The 24,205-nt window shown below is 29.6% G+C and overlaps 1 protein-coding gene across 1 annotated transcript in view; it reads right to left on the bottom strand.

The window, feature by feature from the left end:
- Nucleotides 1–1,623: 1,623 nt before the first annotated feature.
- Nucleotides 1,624–24,205, bottom strand: part of LOC103572630 (uncharacterized) — a 47,875-nt gene continuing 25,293 nt past the window's right edge. The window contains exons 6-19 of the mRNA XM_008551308.3: nt 23,383–23,472; nt 22,648–22,771; nt 21,875–22,091; nt 21,322–21,414; nt 20,881–21,237; nt 18,980–19,105; nt 7,835–8,505; nt 6,837–6,912; nt 6,477–6,650; nt 5,827–6,351; nt 5,543–5,756; nt 4,483–4,599; nt 4,182–4,388; nt 1,624–4,053 (exon numbers count right to left, since the gene is read on the bottom strand). Of these exons, the coding sequence (XP_008549530.1) occupies nt 3,803–4,053; nt 4,182–4,388; nt 4,483–4,599; nt 5,543–5,756; nt 5,827–6,351; nt 6,477–6,650; nt 6,837–6,912; nt 7,835–8,505; nt 18,980–19,105; nt 20,881–21,237; nt 21,322–21,414; nt 21,875–22,091; nt 22,648–22,771; nt 23,383–23,472 (3,242 nt within the window). The 3' untranslated portion in view covers nt 1,624–3,802. The remainder of the gene's footprint in view (nt 4,054–4,181; nt 4,389–4,482; nt 4,600–5,542; nt 5,757–5,826; nt 6,352–6,476; nt 6,651–6,836; nt 6,913–7,834; nt 8,506–18,979; nt 19,106–20,880; nt 21,238–21,321; nt 21,415–21,874; nt 22,092–22,647; nt 22,772–23,382; nt 23,473–24,205) is intronic.

The raw sequence follows: 24,205 nt of genomic DNA, 5'->3' as shown, positions 1-24,205 counted from the left end.
ACTTTTTGTTTTTCTTGCTGATGATGTCAGCTGATGAGATGGTAAAGAAGAAAATTAACTTAGCACTTGTAAATATACATTTTATTTAAATTTATTTAGTGTAATTTTATTTATAAAATTTAATTACTTTTTTCTTTGATGAGAATTTTATTTGAATATTTAAAAAATTTGCATACGGAAAAATTTAAAGTGAAGTCAATTTCAGTTCTCTGTAGAGTGAAGAAAAAATTTTTGAGACTATCTCTGAAATAAATTAGTAATTTCGTATTAATTGAAAGGGTATGATGGGTATTTAATTGAATCTTGACAGCAAATTCAACAAGTAATTGACTTATTAAAGTTGGTAACATTTTTTTTTAAATCGAAGTAATTTCGGCTGTCAATTTTATTATTGAATAATAATGAGTATGAAAGTAGCAAACATCAGGCAAATTTAAAATTGTTAATAAAAAAAGTAAATAATTAATTTTATAAGCATCTAAAGAAAAAGTAAAAATTCTTAAATGAAGTCGGAATTCCATGTGAAAATAAAATTCAATTTGTTGAGCCAACTTTAAAAATCAGCTGACAAATAAATTTACTCTGTTTTGAAATATTTTAATTATTGATTGTTTTGTAGCTAATGAAATATGATAGATGAATTTATTATGTGTAATTAACAAAACAAAGAAAAAAAAAAACAATATTGTGATTTGATTAAAATTTTTAAAAAATTAATATTAATTTCAAACATAGCAGTAGTAAACCAGATCCTTCTTTACGTTTGAATTGAAAGATTGAAATACAGTGTTGTGGTGTCGTGTAAAATTGTGAAGTGATCGTAAAATTTATCTTTTATTAACTTAAATTGTGTAAAGTAAATCTGTGGTTTAGTTAAGTGTTAAGTGTCCAGTGCTAGTGTAAAGTGTTGTGAATTGCTGATGCTGATAACTTCCAAGTTCCTGAGCAAAATCATCTGGCATCGTCTGGTGGGAAATAGCAGTTAAGTGACGTTTTTTAGCTGCTATACACTTAGAGCGAATTAATTAAAATCTCCAAGTGTATCAGGACACCCTTCTGCACATTATTTCCCCGCCAAGGTTTGTTCAAACACTTGCGTGTTTTTTTTTAATATTCAAAAGTTTTTCTAACATATTCTGCCACCATTTTATTTTGACTTACAATTTTAAATTTTTCTCCAATTCCTAATAATTTATTATTCAAATATTTAAATTTAGTGCGCAAGGAATAAAAATAATAAATAAGGGTGCAGCATTTCAAAATACGCTGCGCTACAGTTGCTCGCAACACATTTTAGAATGCACCCTTAAAATTATCAGTACGCCATTTTTTAAAACTTCATTATTTTAATAAATAAATTTATTTAATAAATATTTATATATTGTCTCATGTCTGCTACGTACACACACGTATGATTGTGATGTATAAAAAATAATTTAAATTAAATATGCAACAAAATTATTATTCAAAAGGTTTAGATTTTTTTAACATTTAAAATTATTTATTTAAATAAACAAAAAATAATAAAATAAATGGAGTAATGACGAGATTGAAAAAAATAATACAATAAAAAATTTTTTTACATAATTTTTTTTTTTTTTATATAAAATAAAAATATATATAATATATTGTTAGATCATTAGTATTTTGTTAATTAAAAAAGTACCGGAAAAATATAAATTAAATTTTCACTTATAAAATTTTAGTATTTAGTTTTTTAAAATTTAATTAAATTTAAAACATTTTTTAATTAGATATTAATGTCAGTGTTATCTTATTAAAAATTAATTATGAGTGATGATTGCAATAATTAATTAACCCAATAAATATTAAGGAGGGACAGGAGTCTGAGATACAAAATAAAAGAGGATTTTTTTGTGATTTTTTTTTCGGAGTACGTTCTTTGTTAAAATTTTTAAAATTCGTGACATTATTAAGAATAATTTCAAGAATATTCTCTTAAATTTTCATAGTCAAATATTGAAAAATAAGCCAGTGGTAGTGGGGAGAGACTTACCTTAAAAACAGTCTTTATGCCGTAGACAGGATTTCATGACTTTTTTATCTGAAATCGAAAAACCAAAAAGATTTCTTGAGTTCATAAATTTATCTTGGATTTGAATGAAAGAGTAAACAAAATATTCATTTTTTAATTTTTGGTAAAGGTGCAATAAAAAATTTCTGATTTTTGCCAAAAAATGCTCCTTTTGTATAATTAAAAAATAAATAGTTATTAAAAAAAACATCCTTCATTCAAATCCAAGATAAGCTTATGTACTAAAGAAATCTTTATGGTTTTTTTATTTCAGATAAAGCAGTCATGAGTTATCCTACCTACAGCATGGAGACTTTTTTTTTAGTAACTCGTCTCTCCCCACTACCACTGGCTTATTTTTCAATAATTTTTTATGAAAATTTAGCAGAATATTCTTGAAATGATGCTTAATAACGTCACAAGTTTTAAAAATTTTAATGAAGAAGGTACTCTGAAAAAAAAAAAATCACAAACACATCCTCTTGTTTCTGTGTCTCAGACCCCTTTTCTCCTTAAATTGAAGACCAATTACTGTGAAATTTACATAAAAAATGGGATAAAAAATATATTAATTATTAAATTTTCAAATGAGTTATTTCGCTAAAAAAGGCACCCAATATAATATATTTGATATTAAGTAATAAAATACATCGGTGTGAGATGCAAATACAATACTGAAATAATCATCATCCAATGTAATAATATATAAGTATATACAATTAATGAATTATTGTTAAATGTTTTGTTATCAATTTATAATAATATCATTATTATTATAATTTTAAAAATCTTCTTTTCTTTAAGTACTTTGATATAAAACGGGACTTTAACAGTTTTTTCATACATACTTAAAAAATATATTAATAAATATCTAAAGAGAATAGTTATGACTGGATTTTTATTAAAAATTACAAATATATAAACGGGTACAATTTATTAAATGACAAAACATCCGCTGTCTCTGTTTACAAAACAAAAAAAAATATTACCGATTGAATATTTATTAACCGGCATAATAAATGACAAAAAAATATATAAAATTTAGTATCGCAATATTTAATCAGTAACATCTTTTTTATACAAAGACCACGGAGTATTGAGTCATTTTGTACCAATCTATGATTTGTGCTCTTGTAAATAAAACAAAAAAAATATTTATCTATAACTTTAAGGTAAAATATAAAAGCAAAATTTACGGACTTGGTTCAAAGTTTAATAATTTAGCTGTTGATTTTTTTGGTAGTCGTTGCCTAAATAAAAAAGTATAAAAAAATATCGTGCTGACCGCTGTCCGAAAGATATCAGTCAGATATCTTGGCAGCGGACGTTAATAATATTAAAAAATCAAAAATATAAATTTTATGACTCACTGGATGACTCGCGTGTAATTAAATATACAGCACATGATTATAAATCTTTATTTCATTCGTCAATTACTGACCGCAGTCACCAGTAAGTCATTTTTCCATATAATGTGTGTGTGTGTGTCTTAAGATTGGCTTAAATATTACAGTATATATATTTATATTTGTATATAAATTGACGTTCAAGCCATTCTAAAACAATTCACACGTGCCTTAGAAATAACCAATTAAAAAAAAAAAATATTAAATTAACAAAAATAAAAAAATTATTAAAATATTTGGCTTTTGCACTTACGGGCCAGTGTTATAGTTTTTTTTTCTAGTTTCTTTAGAATCTACAGCAATAGAAATACAACTAAATATTTTTGCCGCTATATTAAATTAATAATAATAATTAATTAGTTTACAAATTTATGGACATGTCCGCATCATACGGTGACGTAATATTATTAACGTCTGTGGAAGAAGAAGTTGATGAAGTTGAAGCTGGCACTGGTGCTGGATGTGAACTCGTTGGTGATTGAAGAGGCGTTGATGTATTGTTTGGTGGATGCGATGATGTTGGACTTTCTAATGTTGATTTCCAGTTACTTCTTTCACTCGTGTCTGCTCCGTCATCGGATACTATTGAAATATCCGCGATTATTCCACTCTCTGTAAATAATTATATTTAAATAAATAACTTGTTTATTTATTTTTAATTTAAAAATTATTTTATTGGGCATATTTATATCTGGTGTTTAATAAATAAACCGGAGGATAAGTGATAATTAATGACTTACCAACACTACACTGGCTATTAAGAGTAGTACTGCGATGATGAAGACGTGGACTAGCGTCTAATCCTAGATGCAAAGCAGTTTGTGGACCGCCACTGCTTCCTCCACTACTTGAAGACGAGCTCACAGATATTACACTATTGGGTCTACGACTACAGCGGCTAGAGTCATCAGATATTGATACTGCTATTGAGTTTCTAAACCTCGGAGCTTTTGAAATTAAGAAAAAATAAACGAAATTAAAACAAAATAAAATTAACATCTACGGGGTTTAATAATTTTATAAATATCATGCAATATTTACTTTTCGAAAGCTGAGCAACGCTGATTGAACGATCGTTTATTTGATCTGCACTGGGTCTGATGTCTAGACAGGGTTTATTTCCAATTCCCATACTTGACATTTCTGCAAGGCGCACTTCTATAAAAAAATATTATTCACTTTACTTATGTATCAATTATATATTTTCGTGATATCATCATTTAAATTTAAAGTTTCATTGTTTGTACAGCCAATCGAAATACAGAAATTTCAGACCAATGCCGCGAACAAATATTGCGAATGTCTGCAGCCAGTGGGCAGAAACAAACTTGTTTTGTCTTATGAAAAAAACAAATAATCTTTCTGTCAACTGAATTAGTATATTACACACCAAGGGACGAAAGTAGGGCATTTCAAACCGTGGGTATAATTTTTCATCATACCTGCGCCAAAAGTTTGAATTCCTGCTCTGCATACGGCATCCTTCCTAATGACAGATGCTAAAATTAAAGCTGTCAGGTGCAGATCTGATAGGCAATAATACACCCAAGCTGGAATGTATTACTTTCCTCCTTAGGTGTGTAATATACTATTGACTCTGTTTGTGAGAAAATGGCGCATGCGCTAATTTTTATTATTTGTTTTTTTTATAAAAGTAAAGAACGACTTTCTTCCCTCTAAACAGCGCAGGAATTTAAACTTTCGGCGCAGGTATGATGAAAAACCAGTTTTACTTTTGATTTTAGCTCTGGTACTTGTCATTTATATATTAGTAATGATATTTATTCAAGTGACAGTTCTAACGTTGTCATTAGATTTTATAAGAATTGGTTTAAATGATAAATAATATTCATTTTTTCTGCTTTGTCATAAATTGCAAATCACTATTTACGATCACATCTCGGTCTTCAATTAATTTGTTACTGATTGACTGCTGACACTGAAGGTTCCAATTTAGATAGCCATGAAAAATATGTGTGACACAGAATAAAACACGATTTCAGACTGCGGATGATGTCAGTCAACCACGCTAGTCTGATCTGAATCATCTTGTTTCATTCCTCGTTACACAATATACTATTTATTTAAATTAATCAACTACCTCTGTTACGAAGCGCCTGCTTCCAAAGAAGATTACTCAATTCTTCAGTCCACGCTTTCTTAATATCTTCACTTGCGCACTGCAAGGTATAAGTGTCACCAGGTTTTCTTTTTCTAAACCAAATTTCAAATTTCGTCGGCGAATCAGCAATAACAGCCGTCAAACCGATATCCGTTGTTTTTATGCTGTGTTTGTATATATAAATATCAAGATTCTGCAACAAAATATAAATAAATAGATATATAAAAAAAAAAATAAATAAGTAAATAAATAAAAATATTTACTTTGCGATCAGGAAATCTTCGAGCTTTACTGAAAAGAATCAAGTCTTCAAATAGAAAAACTTGACGTAAACATTTCTTCCCTTTGCCTTGCCAGACCAAAAATTCATTTTGTCTGAGCAGTCGGCCCTGTTCCTTAACATTGACATCGCAATCACGGAGTGAATCCATCGCCAGAAGGTCATTGCCATGACGCAACTGAAACCTGACCATCTGTTCAGCGGCTCTCAGATCAGCTTCGCCCTCAACAATCGGTCTTTCATTATTTACATCTTGCTGCTGATTATCTTTGTCATTTTTGCCAGCAAGTTGTTCAGACAAATCAGTGCCTGCTTTCACTAACTGCTGAAGAAGAAGTGCGTACTTTCCCATACGTTGTACAGGTTTCAATAAGTAACTCGCTAAATCCATTTTATCACCAAGCTCAAGTTGTTTTGTTTTGAAAAACGTCGTACCGTACTCTGACATTAACGAGTCTGAGTTTGGTTTATTTTTGTTATACAAGGCGTAAAGATAAAACTTGTTTTCCTGTTAGAAAAATAAAAGTCACGTTGTGTTGAAGAAAATATCGATTTGTAAAAAATAAAAAAAAAATGGTTATTTATTTAAGATTTAAATGGAGAAAAAAAATTTTAAATAAAGAAACAACTCACGTGTCTTAAAAAGCACTGGCCGACCATCATGGGACTGTGCTCGCACTGTTCCAATTCACCAAGAAAATGTTGGCTATGAAATTCGTATATTTTTTCAACGTTACCAAAGATAACATTTCTCTGGCCTCTCAATGCTTGAGGAATATCTTCTCTCACAAGTTCAGGAACATAATTCTTTAAATAAATATTTGAAAGATAAATTTTAAATCAAGAATCATCAAAGAAAGTTATCTTAGTATTTTTTAAAATAAATTAAGACTGGATACATTATAAGTTTGTTAAATATTTTCAAAATGATAATAATAATTATTATGAAAACATATTTGTTGCTGTAAAAATAATAATATTTGCTATAAATACCTCAATTATATATTCTAAAGACTTGACATAATCTCTTTCTGTTTGTATCATCTCTCGCATGATCAGCAAAATTGTTCTGCAATTAAATAATAATTATAATGTATAGTAGACTGCATTATTAATTTTTTTTAAAGGATAATTGTCATTGAAATTTAATTATATTAATTAGAATACTGTGTAACTAATTGAAAATATATCGCGTTACAAGTCAGAGGGCGTATCCTAGTAAAAGATATTGAAAAAATATACGAGTGGGTAAAAAAATTATTTATGTCTTGATAAATTTCCTTCTATTAGTTTGAAAATTTTTAATTTTTTTTTATATTCTCCTAGTGTTCCAGGGAACACTAAGGATATATTTTATGATCCTGAAGTTAGGAGACAATTAACAATTGTCGAATTTTTTTAAACAAATCTTTTACAAGAATAAAAATCTAAAACGGTTGATTCTGCTAAAAATTTCAAAACTTCCCGCAATTTTCGAGCTCAGGGAGCTGAGTCTAGATTTTCTATCGGTTTTTTCAAAATTAAAGCATCCGTTGAATGTTCGGAGACCTTGGGAGTATCAGGCAAGTCTTCTGGAGAAACTCTAGCACATAAAAGCGAATGAAAAAAAATTTTTTCTCGAGCTCATAAAATTGTTAGACATGACAGAACATAAATTTCTGGCAAAAAAAAAATTTTAACGCACCCTTACAGCTCCCGGGTATCAAAATGATGAAAAATTTTTTAACAAATCACTAATTTTTGAAAAAAAAAAAAAAAAAAAAAAAAAAAAAAAAAAAAAAAAAACTTCAATTATTTTTTAATAATTTAAGTGACTAAAAATAATTGTGATTCAAATTCCAATTAATTAATGATAAATAAATTTTAATTTTATCTACAAACAAAGGTAATTAATAATTTATATCAACGACGAATTCTTTTTAAATTTCGAGGAAAGTAAAAAAATTTTTATCTATGATTAAAATAAAAGTGAACAGAATAACAATAAATACTTTTTAGCTTTCATTCCAGCGGGAGCGATACTTGGCGACCTCTGAAGATGAGAGTTAACCGGCGGTTTATTAAGTCTCCGACCAGCAGGACTTCTGGGTGGACTTCTCGGCGGTGTATCAAGATCCGGTTGGTTATTTTCACCCGTCTCAGCAATATTATCCAGCTGCGGACGTGTTTCACCCGTAGCTGGGCTATTATCTGTCGGACAACTGCCAGGATTACTGTCATCATCCCAAGAATTATATTCAGCCGTCGACTCGGAAGCTGCTGCAAAAGACCGTCTGAGCGATGGGCTCTCTGGCGCTGAATTGCTTCTCAGCTCCGATAACTCGAGACATTTATTTCTTATACTCTTGCATTGTTCGATAAGAGCTTCATTGCCAAGCTTATCAGCTAAACTCATCATTTCATCGAGATGCTCTGCTGGCATTGGATGCCTGCGAAATCCGCGAACTCTTCCGCCGTGTTCTGCGGCTACTTTCATCTCGTGCGCCCACTCTAGAGCCTGGTCTTGGAGCAAACAACATCTTGAAGTGTCTTCCAAGTGCTCGCGACGATCCTCCAATCTGCTGCCAAAGTCTCGCAAGTGTTCCTTCAAAGAATGCGCTAAATCACCGAGTCCACTGGTACCCGCTGCCTCTGCTAGATCACTGCCCTTGTCCAGATGTCTCTGTAATTAACACAGTTCACATATATAGTAATTACATACGTAGAACTAACAATAGATAAAGTGCATAATTGTTAAGTATATACTAAAAAAAAAAATAACAAAAGGAAAAATATATATGGGGGATGGTCATGGACAATTGGATAGGTCATTACATGCTTGAGTCCTCATTGATCTTCCGCCACATGGCTTTCTCATACATCGTACAGCCATCAGTTGTGTTTATTTATTTCAACAACCCAAACCCGTTCTTACTTTCATCAAGCCGGGTCATATATATATACATAAATATATACTATCGAGTCTTAACAACGTGCTTGCTGGGCACACTCTCGAGTGGTACAGAGTAGAAGAGGGCCCGTAAGGCCTTACGAGCTAATGCAAAAGGTGGAGGAGGCAGTCGCCGTGAGCCAGGTTGCTGACCAGAACGGAATGCGAGTCAAGAAAGTTGTACATACTCTTACTGCATGTACTTACACTTATGCTTTCATTTAAATTAATTTTTAAATTTCTTAAGTCATCGTCATCATCATCATCATCTTTACCGTATGATTATCATCTACAGACTTAAGATAATAAAAAAATCATTTTTAGATTCTGGAAGCCAGGAAGAGGATGCATACTTTGTAATCAACGATTGTTAATTTTTCAAAGAATCAGCAGACAGTAGACAGTAGACCAAATGGCGATGTTATATATATATATATATTTTTTTTTTTTACAAAGAATTTAACGCCATTCACTGCTGGGTTCAAACAATTGGTATGAGCATTACTTGCTCGTTGTAATGCATATACGGCATCTGCTGTTGAGTCTGGATTTTCTCGTTTCTCTTTTTACTCTTATGCCTTTTGTATTTTATGTACCATACCCATACCCTGGTACTGCTGGTTTGCTTTATCCTTTTATTCTTGTGCTCGCATAAACGCACGAGGGCGTGAACTCCAGGCGCCAACGCCGTTACCTTGAAATAGCTAAACGCCAGTCGTGCGCTATGCTGCAAAGATGTATATAAAAAATATATATACTGGATTGTTCACAAGAATATGCACTGAAATATGCGCATGCCAAAGTCTTAGCATCCACATTACCACCTTTATTTTATGTACTTGGTATAATTATTTAAAACTCGAATTACTTGGAGACTTTTCGTAGTATGATATATGTATATGATGACAGATAAAAAATGCACGTTAATTAATGACGTGTCAACAAGCAGAGCATATAATTTTCGTTATGCAAGTAGTTACAAGTCATGCTCGTGTTGTAAAGAAAAAAATTACCTTCTACGGACTCAAGAACAATTACAATTACTTGAGTTTACATCGTCTTATTATTATATATAGATATATATACTAAAAAATTTATTTGATTCATTATTTTATTTTGTTTTCAATGAAAATATATTGACGTCATTACCAAAGATAATATTTATTTTTATCTCTTTTTTTATTATACATCTATTTGTTTCTTAAAATATTTTATGCCCGTGCCAAGTGGAGACCTTATATTTTTTATAGAAATTTTTTTTTTTTATGTAAACCTTTTTACAAATATAAGGTATATTTGAATCTAGTTCGCGGTATTTACGATTATTATTTATTTTTTTTTTAACGTCATTATTTATCGCACCCACGTTTACATAAATAATTTTTTTTCAACATATTAATACTATATCATTATTTATTATTATTTTAAAAATTTATGATGAAGTCAATGACATTTTATTGTCATATTAATTATTTTTAATAACAAATATTAAAATTGTTAGTAAATAATTTGCGGTCAAATAGGAGGAGTAAAAATTAAAAACAAAATACAAGACAAAAGTGGTGCAACAATAATTAAAAAAGGAAATAAAAATTTATGCCTCGTCATATTGCATGCCTTGGAGCAAATATACCGAGAATGGTTTTCAAAGACAACTCTTCCCTTTTATTCTTACAAACTATTCCTAGCTAATTGTTTCTCATTAAAAAAAAATACATTATATAAAATAAACTTGATATACATATATATATTACATATGTATACATAGGCTGGGAATCCAGGTCGAATACCTTAAAAGTGCTTTTACGTAAGCTCATATATTTTTTATAACAATCTTATAGATTTGACATAATTTCAAAAATTAAATTAAGTCCTGAAAATTTTTGTAATTTATAATTAAAAAAAAAAATATGGATGGAAACTCACAGGCTCAGACGTTGATCTGAGATTGATCCTGCGTCTCTTGAGAATTCTCGCGCGTTCCCGGTCTCTTCTTGTACATTTTTCACTGATCCTACGCGGTGGTAGAAATGGCGGGGGCGTCGACTGGCTTGGGGTCACCGTGACAGCACTAGGTGCATCAACCTCTAGGGGTCGAAGACCAAGAAGGACACACGGTGAAGAATAGTCATTTTCATCTTCACCGTAACCATTACTGCTGTCTGTCAATTTTTTACTGTCAACTCTGTACTTATCATCACTAAATACCAAATCACAATCTCCGTGTTTGTCTAATTTTGTTTTATACTTCAACGGAACAATACTGTCATCAACTACATCGTAAGACTCATCGTAACTCATGTGTGATGTCAATACTCTTTTTAATCTATCCGGAAATAGTTTAATAAATATCGAAGTACTTTTTACGTCTACCGGTAACCCAATTGACGACGATCTTAGTAATTTATTTCTTTTGGTCAATGAATTTTTTTTTTTCGCACGGGAACGTCGTGCAGCCTCTTCGACCTCATACCTCGCGGATGGAATTTCAATAAAACGCATTGACACGTCCACGTGACTTGTCCCGTCAGTAACATCATCATCACTTATTATTTCAGATTTACGACGAAATGAAAGTAAACGGCAGCTGCCGTTATTATCACTCTCTTCCTCTGTTATCAACATTCAGAATTCTAATCACATTGCTTATGTCTATTACATTTTATTATTCAATATTTGCCACATTCTCTTTCAAGTTCTTTTTTATTTTCTTCACTTATGATTACTGTTATTGTTATTAATCTTTTGAATTCTAATAGATCACCGGCACTCTAACGAAAGTGAAAGTAATGTTCTCCCTTTGGAAAGTCATCAGTTACAGGTCATCGTGTTTTATCTTCTTCACTTCTAATTCATTTCAAATATTTTCAAAAAATTTACTCCATTTTATTTTTTTATTTTTTATCAAAATTTAAATTTAAATTTAAATTTAACATTCAAAATCTTACACTAAAAATTTCTTATATACAATGAATTTTTATTTTTTGTATTAAAAAAAAAATTGACAATTTTTTAAGACACGTGTCATAAATTTTTGACAGCTAAGTTTAAATAATTACTATTAATTAATTTAAAAAATGAGTAGTATAATTTGAAAATAAACACATAGATACGAATAGAATATAATGGAATGGAAGAGTTCGGTACGAACGCTGTTGGCCTACTGCCGGGATCGTACCGAGGCTCCAATGCCGTGTGCGTTTTACGTTCCCCGCTTTACTAACTTGTAAGTCGATTCGTTCAATTCGATTCCACCGTCAGTCTACTATGTGTAATGTACGTATATATATGTATAAATATACATATAAAAGTATATAACACTTAGTACATACATTACTCCCAATGTAATAATACAGCCGATAATTCTCCCCCTTTACCCTTTCACTCCTGCTATTTTCTATTCTCTATGGATTTTATTAATTTAATATTAATCTCGGGGAAAAAATATCATTTGCTAATCTAGTAATTTATAAATGAACTATTAAAAATTATAAACAAGAATGTTAATAGTTTTCCTGCTTTCAATATTTTATGATATGCGCATTTCTCTCAATCGTTTAATGATTTTATAATAATAATCATTCCAACCACTTATATTTGTTCAATTACTGAAATTGAACTGTTCTCTTTATCTACTTTAATCATACACTATTAGATTTTTATTTATTAAAACAAATAATTACTGAAATTCAATTAAAATAATTAATTTTAAATTGATATCAATTTTTTTAGTATTCAAAAAATTCAAATATATTTTTTATATGAAACGACAATATAAGTAATTAGAAATATATACTCTAGGTAATTAGATATTGACTTGAATTTTAATTAGAGAATTTTTGAATTGTAATTAATTCTTGATGATTAGAAATTTATTAGTCAGGAGTTTAAATTTAAAGAATTTTAAAATTTAAAAATGAGCGGCAAAAAAAAAATTTGAATTATTGATGGTTTTAAAATAATTGTCACTAGTAAAATTGATATCATTGACATAAATAATTAAAAATTAATTATTGTTGGAGTAGAATAAAATATATTTATATTTAAATTTAATATATGACTCGAAAATTTAAATTAATATATAAATAAGTTAATAAATTAATCAGATTTATGTTTCATATTTCTGACTTTCAATACTAAAGTTTAAAATCAATATTCTCTGATATATAAAACATATAAATAACAATAATAATTTATTTATTAAAATACTCCTGATAAATTTATAATCCGATCAGATATATATAGAGAAAAAATTAATTTAATTTCAAATTTTGATAATTAATTATTTTAAAATTATAATTAAAAAAATTAATATATTAATTTTTAATTTCATAAAATACTATATATATTTTATGTAGATAGCAATTAGCTAATTAAATAAGTTACTGTCATGATAATAATTTTATTATTTTTTTTATTTCAAAATTTTGCTTTTTAACATCGCGATCGCGGGTAAAATTTTTTATGCAAAATAAAACAAGTGGGTCAGTAGACTGTTGCAATTGGAAAATTTTTTTTCAATTTTTTTTTTTCATTTATTAATAATATAATAAGAGTTTAATAATTGTTGGATGAAAAGATTGGTCGTTAAATTTTTATTAGCATATAGAGGAAAGTTTATCTTTTGTTTAATAATCGTAAAGAAGTTTTAAGTGCTTTTGAGGTGGATAAATTTCTCCAGTAGATTTCCTAGATTGGAGAAAAAGTAGCAATCGAGCGTGCATTGCTGCACAAGTTGTTTGTTAAAGAATAAAAAAAAAGTTTTATATATATATCAAGTTTGTCCTTTTACCCCAGACTAGAAGACTGGAATTGGAATGTTAACCGCGCACGAAAGTTCACTGACATTACACTCATAAAATGTTATATTTATAGAAAATCAATTTTGAGAAATGAATATAAAAAATCTATTGATTTTTTTATGCAGTTTCATTGTTTGTTTATTTAAATTAAAAGGCTTTTATTTTAGTTTGTTATTTTAATGAGAAAAAAAACTAAAATTTCAAAATTTTACTTCTTCATTTTTCTTTTATTTTTTTTAATAATAAATTTACCGAGAATTTAAAGTAAATTTAAAAATTTAATTATTTAAGGAACAAAATTTTTCGAAAAATATTTTTACCATAAAATTAAAAGCTGACGCTTTTAACATCACTGATAAAAATAGCGAGATTTATTACCGAAACTAAAAAAACACAACAATTTTCTACGAAACAATTATTTTATGTATATAATTATCATTTTTTTTTTTACAAACTATATTTAAAAATTGTATAACTTGTTCAGATTAAAAATAATTAGTGCAAATATATATAACTTATCTAAGTGGATTAATTTTCATATCAAGAATTAAATCGACAATTATAAAAAGTATGCGCATATTTATTATTAATTATAACGCGGGCCGATTTGTTATGTAGCAAAACTCTTACCAAGATTTATTTTTATTTCTCTTTTAACGAGCTATCTATCTCAATCTTTTATAATTTAAATTATAAATAAATAAACAAGATCTTTAATATTTAAAATAAAAATTTATTTCTCAACTTAAATCCTCTCAGGTTCTATTTATTTAAAAAAGTTGCCTTCAAACCCAGTAATGACGGTAAATTAATTAAACAAAATAATAATTTATAAAGTAAATAATTTAAATTAAAAGTATGTCTGATAAATGTTATATGTGTATTTATATATATGGTCACGTGGCATCGCGTGTCAATTTAGCAAGATCGGTAGGCGTGAAAAATAAGTGAACGCATGTACAGATTACTTTGAAAGGCACTCCTTTCATTAATTACTTGTAAACCTGAAGGCTGGATTTCGATCTCGGGTAATATGAATAAATAAATATGAGTATGAGGTACAGAGTGCATACATATCGTTAATTTGAAAGATTAAAAGTTCGGTCGACACAGAAAAAAAGAATTTCTTGGAGCAAAAAAAATTTCTAATACTGAATTGAAAACAAAATTTTCTAAGGATTTGAAAAGAATTTATTGGCGGGAAAAATTTGTCTCTCCCTAAGAAATTTTTTTGTTTTCAATTCGTAATGTGAAAAATTTTGTGGGAGAGAAAAACTTTTCTTAAAACGAAAACAAATTTCGCGCCATAAAATTTTTTTTTCTGTGTAGTAATTTTTGTCGAAGTTTTTTTTTAAACAAATTTAAACGCAAAATTAAGAACAAGGTTCTATACATTACTCTATAGATTATATATAATCTAGAAATCTACACGGAAAAAAATATATAAATTGAGAACCGACAAGTAATATAATGATAAAGTGATCAGTAAATATACTATCATTCTAAATAGAAATAATAATAAAATAAATATTGAAATTTATGGTCTATGCAGAAAAAATTAATATTTGAACTTTAAAAATTTATGACCGGGTTATAATTTAAAATTATAATTTTAAAATAATTTTTTCTGTGTACGTTTTCATTTTTCAAAAATTTTCATTCATTTATGAGAAAAACGTAATCAGTTTCCATTTACTGCGCAAGTGCAACGAGGATAGTACCGTTCGCCAACTTGAGTATGATAAAGAAAAAAGTTCCCCTCTTAATACGTATGACATATATATATAAGTATGTGTATACAAGACTTATATATTAGAAGTATATATTACTCTTATGATTTTTCTATTTATTGTATTTTATATATCGAGATATTTATTATAAAAATATAACGTGGGAAAAAATAGGAGTTTTATGTAATACATTTATATATAAAATATATATATATGGAAGAAAACGGTTTTGATGAATTTAGTAGTATTGCTGGGTAACAAGTTAATAAAATATTTATAAAAAAAAAGAAAAAATTCTCAGCAAGATAAATATAAAAAATGAAACAGCGCAATAATATGACAAAACATGATATTATTTATAAAACAGGGATACAGTTAACCTTTCCACTAATTTGTACGCATAAGTTGTAAACGATACGTGCGTGAAAGAACGCGGCTGAATGATGACTAGACGGTTCTTCACCAGTTACTTATGTTCTACCTTCGCTTTACGAATATTAATTTTATGTCACTCTTTTTCTCTTCTTGTTTCATATTTTTTTTTTTTTTTTTTTTTTTTTTTTAATACAGATTTAACATAAAATAAAACGATCATGACATGTATGAGAAGTAATGTATTTAAATAAAACGAGTGTAGTGAGATTCTTTGAATTTACGGAAACTCATATACCAGAAACGGACAAATGATGTTTTTAAAGTTAAGTGGAAAAACCAGTTAATTGTTATCACATGTGAGATTTGTCAAGATCGGAGTTAAAGAGTTAATTACTTTTAGAAGGTCAATACTTACAGCAAAATGCTTTTTGTTTTCATTGTGTTTGCATTTAAATTCAAAGTTTAGTTTTTTGTTTGTTTATTTGAAAGTTTACAAATAGTTTTATAAAAGTCACCGAAAAAGTGAATGGAAAACATTTTTTATCGTCTATTTGTGAAGATTAGAATTTATTTTTTTAATATTTAACAAATATTTGAAAAAAATTTCAAACTGATAACTAAGGCCAGGATTTTTTTTTTAATTAAAAAATAGACAATTAATAATTAATGATGTCAAATTTTTGATATTACGGCAAAAATATTGGTCGTGTAGAAAAATTTTTCAAGTAAAAGTTGTTCAAAATTAAATTTTGCAAAAAAAATGTCTTTATAATTTTTTCTTAAGACCAATATTTTCATCGTAATCTCAAAATTAAGATTTTCATAATTAACAAAAATTTGAATCATTCATTATGAATCTTAATTTTGTAATTACGGTGAAAATATCGGTCGTATAAAAAAATCATAAGAGACATTTTTTTTCGAAAATTAAATTTCTTACAACTTTTGTTTAAAAACTTTTTCTATAAAATCAATATTTTCGCCGGAATATCAAACATTTGAACGATTCATTTCAAATTTAAGGCAAAAATCTTGACCCTACTGATAACAAAAAAAATTTTATTCTAAACTGATGTCGAAATTATGTCTTTTTTAAATTAAAAAAAATCCCCATTTTTATGAAATTATTTTCAAAATTTATTCCATGGTCTTTAGTACCAGTCTGTAATTTTTTATTAAATTTTAAAATTCTAAAAATGAAGTCACCGTAAAAGTAAAAGAAAATTTTTAAATTATTTATTTACAGAGATTAGAATTTATAATTCTAATCTTGATCAAATATTTAAAAATGAGTCTCACATTAATAAAGAAAATAAACTTTGTATGTGTATGTTTGTTAAGTTGATAACAAAATAACTTTTTTTTAAATTTAAAAAAAAGTATTCATATATTTTTATGAAAATTATACGGCATTATTTTTTACTGCTAATATATTTAAAGCATAAAAAAAAAGAGTTTTATCTGACACGGTAACATGTTAAATCGATAACCCAATGCGCTCATTTAAATCGCTTTTTCTTTGCCTTAAAAACAAAACTATTTATACTTTGTAATTAGAATAAATTTCATAACTACTAAATTTATAATTATATAAACTATTTATTTCGTCAGCTTTCAAATCTCTATAAGAATACTCAATTAAATACAATAAAATAAATAACGATCATTATCAAGTAAAATAGACAGCAAAAATAATTTTATTCCACATAGGATCAAATTACAGGACAAATAATCTATTATTACTTAATATGCCGCATGATTGTGATTTTTAACGATTAACTAACGTTATTTGATCAATATAAAAAAAGTAACAAAAATAAGTTAACATTTTAGCTTCCGTGGCATGTTCCGACACACCCACGACACGTTCAATGTGCTAACGCACGTAATAGGGTCACCAGAACAAACGTAATCCGGCCGGTCGTTGTGTCGGCTTAAACGTCTCAGGACACGCCAAGGTTTTCCTTGTCATCTAAATCTTTATCTTATTTTGTTCAATCATTGCGCAATAAATAATTAAATTATCCGTTAAGAACTCAAGCTTTGGTAAATACTAAAAATATCAACACTTAGGGACTTGGGTGATATCTGGATTTTTAATAGCAAATATTTACTAAATAATGACAATTATATAGACTGTAATCAATATATGGCTGTCCAATTTCAAAACACAGTATCTGATAAAAATAAAATTTTTGAAATATATATATGATCATGTTAACAAAACTCTGGAATAAAAAATAATAGCAAATCAAATTTGAAAAATTTGTTCCTTACTGTGTTTTGAAATTGGGCAGCTGATATGAACACAGAAATAAAAGATTTTTTACACATGAATTTAAAAAAAAAGATTTTTTTTTTAAATTCATAATGAAAAATATTTCCTACGTTAATAAATTTTTATCTGTCTACATATATCACATATATATGAATAATGTAGATATAAGTAATATAAAAAAAAACTAAAAAGTGCAATTGGAACATATGTGTGGCAATAAAAGACTAGAAATAACCCGGCAGTATCGATTATTTAAACTGGTACAAGTACGTACCTAATTCAAGAACTATAGCAATTACCAAACTTACTTCCAGTCTTTCAAACCTTTCTCTCAACTACACCCTTCATCAATATAAATTTTCAAACAATCACTATACTTTTTTCAAACATACCTATTTTAATTTACAACTTCAAAGCAGTTTCAAAAGTACAATTTAAATTTCCAATTACAGAGCTTTTTTTTTTTTCATATTATTACTGCTATTATTTTTTTTATCTACATCTCCCCTCTTTTCGAAGCAGTAAAATTTTATTTTTCGCACGCTCTTTGCTCGTGTATTATTTGAATAGTAATTACGTTATGCGTTATTGCATACAAGGTCTTTGAATTTTAAACCGATGGGAATCACAGGGATTACGCAAGGATGTGATTTATGGTCGGTATAATAGAGTATTATTATGAGGATTGTTGGTAATGTAGGTTTCAAATTAATTTAAATTGTATTTTTAAAAATAATTTAAGGACGTCTTAGCGTTTTAAAAATAAAATTATTATTATTTAATAAAAAATTTAATGAACTTTAAAATTAGCAATCATAACTTTTATGTGTAAGAACTTTAAATAATTATTTATTTTTAAAAAAAGTAAATAAGAAAATTGTAAATTTATTTTAAATAAATAATTTAATGTCTGGTTAGAAATATAATTATTTAAATTGTAAATTTAAATGTAATAAAGCTTTTTGATTATTTTAAAAACCGCCAGGACGTTCTTTAATTAAATAAATAAAATAAAAACTTACCATGGATGCAAAATAAAATTTTTCAAAGTCTCGTTCATGTAATCGTGCGGTCGCGAGGGTTGTGGCCGCATGTCTTGCGTGCTTTGTAAGAATGTCCTCTCCTTTCTTGCAAAGCCACGAAAGTACCTGTAATATTACGAGAAGAAAGTAAATAAAAAAAAAAAATAACATTAAGATGAGATAAAAATAAAATGAAATTTTTAAAGTAAAAATAATAATGAAAAAGAAGTGAAAGAAAGATTTAAAGCGAAGCGCATCAGTGGTAAAAAAAGGTATAATAATAATATAAAATTGGATTGAATTTTTCTTCATTCCTCGTTTGGGATGGATATCATTCATCTGGAAGGGAAGCCCACGCTCTCGTTTTCTCGTTTTCGCTTTAGCAATTGGATCACGGTACCGAAAAATAAAAAAGCATCATCTTCTTCTTTGGCTTGTTCTTCATGTGTCGGGACATTATTATACGAGGCCGCGTGAGCCCCCAGGGTTATTCCAAAGTTGCTCAAAAATTATATTAAACTAGAGGGTTTATTCGGGTCACTGGGCCGCGTGTCAAGAACCTGTCCTACCGTCCTCATAATTAATGATTTATTAACTTTTAAAAAGATAACCGATGATGAAAAAAAATTTATCGGATAAAAAAAATGTTATAATTTAAAGCCGGATTCTTCTTGCTCACTTTTACCACTTAACCGTACGGTATTTGGTACTGGAGTTATTGTGAGAATGCAATAATAAAATCACCCCTTACTCAGCTATTGTACACCTAGAATTATATATATATAAATATATAAATAACTAAATCTCTCTCTCCATATAAATATACATATATTGTATACTTTCGCAAGAGTTGTCGTGTGACCAGCTTATTTATATGCAATATCGGTTTAGGAATCGCGCGACCACCTCCAACAGCAAAAGCAACAGCAACAGCAGCCAATCTCTTTCTTTGTACTCGTTGTCTCTTAGAGTAGACTGCATAACAATCTACCGTCAACAATGAATATAATGTACACAGACTCGTGATTCCAGGCGTCTTATCGCGCCACGACAATGGGACTAAATATTTTAATATTTTTTTTAATAATATATACTTAAGATTTTAAATTATATTCAATGATCCAGAGAATGAGATCTGAAAAGTATATCGTTTAATTATTGCGATACACCGACAACTCACATTAATCACTCGCTACAAATTACAGAATGGAGATTTTTAATTTAAAATTTTTTACATACGCAATCTTGAATCTATATCGTGTATATTCTATCATCCAATTAATAGACAATGTGGGCATTCATACGTGACGGGTTTTAGTCTACTGTAGCCATAGTCGTAGCTGTTGTCGTTGCTGCTGTTCACGTCCCAGTCGTTGTTGTCTCGTTTACTTTGTCGTGTGTACATATTTTACGCGCACATTTTCTAGTCAACATACAAGAGGACAAGAGGTAGTCATGGAGCTGAGATGTTAACGGCAACTAAACAGCAAAAGGTCTCTTTCGTTGTTACTCAGCTACTGCAGTACCTATAAGGCGTCATGATGCCGGCATATATACAGAGAAAAGAGACTCCAGCCGTTGCTTCGCGCTTATTTGCATTAACGTTCAGGTACAACAATAGTATCAGGGTATAGCTAAGTATATAAGCACGTTGACTCTGCTTTCCAACAGAGTCCACTCGCCTTCTTTCTTTCTTTCTTTCTTTTACGTGTACATGTTGTAGCTATTGCTGTTGTTGCTGTTGTTCCATGCATACTCTCTTAGAGAGACACGTTCTCTCATGGGGATCGCAATTGCGGACAAAGAGAGCGAAGGCTTTCTCACACGATGGACTCCAGCCTTTTCTATATTCACAATTTATATCTAAACAAGATTGGATTATAAATCCCCAAGATCTTTACCTCGCGAGCTTGCTCCTCGATGCTCCGTAACACGGCAAAGTTTCTTATCGTCGTCCGACGGGACTCAAAACTGTTTTCCAATCGTGTCGCTGCGTTTCCTACTTCCTCCATCAGCCGTTTTGCTCGTTGGATCGCTTGCGTGACGTAGTCCAGGTGTGAAAGATTCTTCGCACGTTCCTCCAGAACCGCTAAACACGCGGTAGCTTCTCTTGAGGTTCGCCGAGACGTCGCTTCATTCAACAAACGACTCAAGGGTGTTAATGAGCTACCGACATTCGCGGAGTCTTTCAACTCGGTCATTTCTAATACCAACTGACGGCCATAAGCTTGCCAATCTGACATTACGCTGTCGTATTCCTAAAATATAAATAGAAATAAAACTTTAAATCCCATTTGTTTCTACTGAATAGTCTTTTTGATGGAATTAGTATTTTACTTTACCTTATAAAAAGCAATCCAATCTTGTTGCTCGTAATCCTGGTCTTTTCGTCGAGGAATACGTCGATCAATAGTTGCATCATCCACGCTTGTTATCTATACAATGTATAAAAGGATCAATTATATTATCAATTTATCGAATACTACACGCATCGTAAGTCTGTATATTACATTAAAGTCTATGTGAACACTGATATCATTATTATGCTTTTCTCTTTTGAGGGCTACATTTACATGAGTTAATTTAATATACATATATATACATATATGTACATACAAATTGCGAGAATAGGGCGGTGGGTAATTGAAGAGTATAATAATATAAAAAAAAATTATATAGTACAGTAGGCATCGGTAGTTGTAAGTAAGTTTTATAGAGGGGAAATAAATGGAAATACAGAGCTCATTGAATAGCTACAGAAATTCACAATAGAAAGGCCAATTATCCTTCGTATGTTTTCGTTAGCAATAATAATGACTCATTATTAACATCGATTTATAATACTGTACGGTCTTTTGTACTTTAGCTCTTTATCAATTGCAAACGTTTTATTACCTTAACACGACTGCGGGGAAATTGGGAGTCTGTTGTTGTTGTTGTTGCTGTTGCGATTGCTGCCGTTGAAGAGTCCGAGCAGTCGTTTTGCAACAGAAGAGCTTGTCGAACGTTAACTCTGCCCTGTATCAACATCAGCGCACGATCTAGGGTATCAAAGTCCTCATGATTGTCACCACGAATCACTAGCGTCCATCCATTCTTCGTACGATCGGAGCTGGTAATTAAATTTAATTTTGTTATAAAAATATTAGATGACATAAATGATTGTGTAAAAAAAAAATCCGGAAAACTTTTGACTCTGTGGAAGAACCCCAAAACTTTTTGATGTTTTCGAGCTAACGGACTTGTAAATTTTCGAGCTCAAAAAACTGTTAGACAAAAAAAATAATTTTTGTCGTATGGAATTCTTTGGAATTAATCAACTGGTTCGAAAGTTTTGGCGGCAATCGAAAGACCTCACTAGGACTTTGAACTGATTACATTTTGAGGCAAATCGGGCAATTGATTTATGAGTTTTTTATTTTTATTTTTCATATAACTCGTAAACTATCCTGTTCCAATTCTGTTCCAAAGATATCGTACAAGAAAAAAAGCTTACATACACACGCACGCGGACGTTCATTAAAAAATTGTCAGAATAACTTTCTAAGATCTCAAAACATCGAGATCTGATGAAAACTCGATTTTCAAAATTCTGACCGAAACCAATAACTTCTCTTTTTTTTTAATTTTAAATTTTTAAGCGGGAAGTTTAAAATTTGAATATTTACCTGTGAAGCCGTGAAAGATAGAGCAAGTAAGAAGCTATTTCCCTCGGGCATATCTTTTCTTTAGCATTAGCACAGGCATTTTCAAACTCAAGTACAAGTCTTCCACTAGCATCGTCCGCATATCCTGAAAAATAAATAACAGAAACATTGTAATAAAGAGACTTAAAGTATTGTAAGTATGTGTATGCATCAAGATTGTCTTTCTCTTATTATATATATAAAAGTAATAGTAAACACAGTATATAGTTATGCTGCGGTAGTAGCTGAGCGAGTGCATTATCGATGAACGTCAAAAAAAAAAGTAAAAAAATCAGTAAAGTATACGGCACAGCCGTACAGTTTGCTTGTGATGTCTATGGGATCAGGGTCACATCCTGAATTCGACTTTATTGACACGCCGCCTTGGTTACTCTCTTCGTTTTCTTCTTCTTCTATTTCTTCTTCATCATCCTCGTCGTTTCTCGTTGCAATAAAGGCGCGTACGTCCACGCGAGCAAGATCACGATTGCGGTAAGTAGGTAATACCCTGACGTGCCTAAAGATATTATTATATATATGCGCGATCTAATGGGAAAAGAAGCTGCAGATATTGCTCGCACGTGCTATCCATATATATTTTTATTTTTATTGTTATTTTTATTTTAAAAATTACCCGACAGTACATCAATCAATTGACACTCGGCTGTAGTATATAAAAGCGTTAAATAAAAATGAAAATGAAGATGTTTGAATCACCTGGTAACCGTAGACAGCTGAGAACACGTTCTGGAAGATCATGAATGCTTCTCGGTGCTGATACTTCATCTTCAGCACGTCTTTTCGCACCTACAATAAAATAAAATAATAATAATAATAATAATAATAATAATAATGATGATGATGAGTATGTTGATGGTGATGATGAAAAAACAAGTTTAAGAGTTTTTAAAAATCATTATAAAAATGAAAAGTAATCTTGAAGCATTTGAACAATCTGAATGATAATGTAGTATGCATAAGTTGCGCGGAATGAGGGTAAAGTGTAGCCTGAAGGGCGGAAGTGATTAAACTCTCAAATGGAAACTGGAAACTGACAAGTGGAAACCAGCTGGATCTAACTGTGCTGGTGTACATCAACATTAATATGTATACGCATATCATGTATAGATATATATGTATGTATTCGCATAGCAATCTTTACCTTGACAGAACACCAAGTTTATAGGATGGTGTTCGCTGCACATATAGGATTGAGTTTAAGACAGCTATAGGTTTAGTTATAAGTGAGTAAAGAAAAGGAGAGAATGGGAGGACCACCCGTTGAATGGCAACAGGAATCGCCTGGCAGGCAGTGCACCAACAGCAGCTGGTCTTTCTCTTTATTTATTTATTTATTTATTTCTATCTTTCTCTTTTAAGAAAATCCGACTCGCGTAATTGCCGGGGCGTTCCCACCAACAATTTAAACAGAAATACCATGTGCATTTGCAACGAGCCAACAGGCACACGCGACTCTTCAATCGATACCTCTCATTCACTTTAATTCATTTCTCGCTGATACCGCGTACTGATAAAAAAA

This window comes from Microplitis demolitor, chromosome 6 (assembly GCF_026212275.2).
Source record: "Microplitis demolitor isolate Queensland-Clemson2020A chromosome 6, iyMicDemo2.1a, whole genome shotgun sequence".
NCBI lineage: Eukaryota > Metazoa > Arthropoda > Insecta > Hymenoptera > Braconidae > Microplitis > Microplitis demolitor.
Note: the sequence above shows the minus strand (reverse complement) of the source record. Positions and strands in the feature narration are given on the sequence as shown.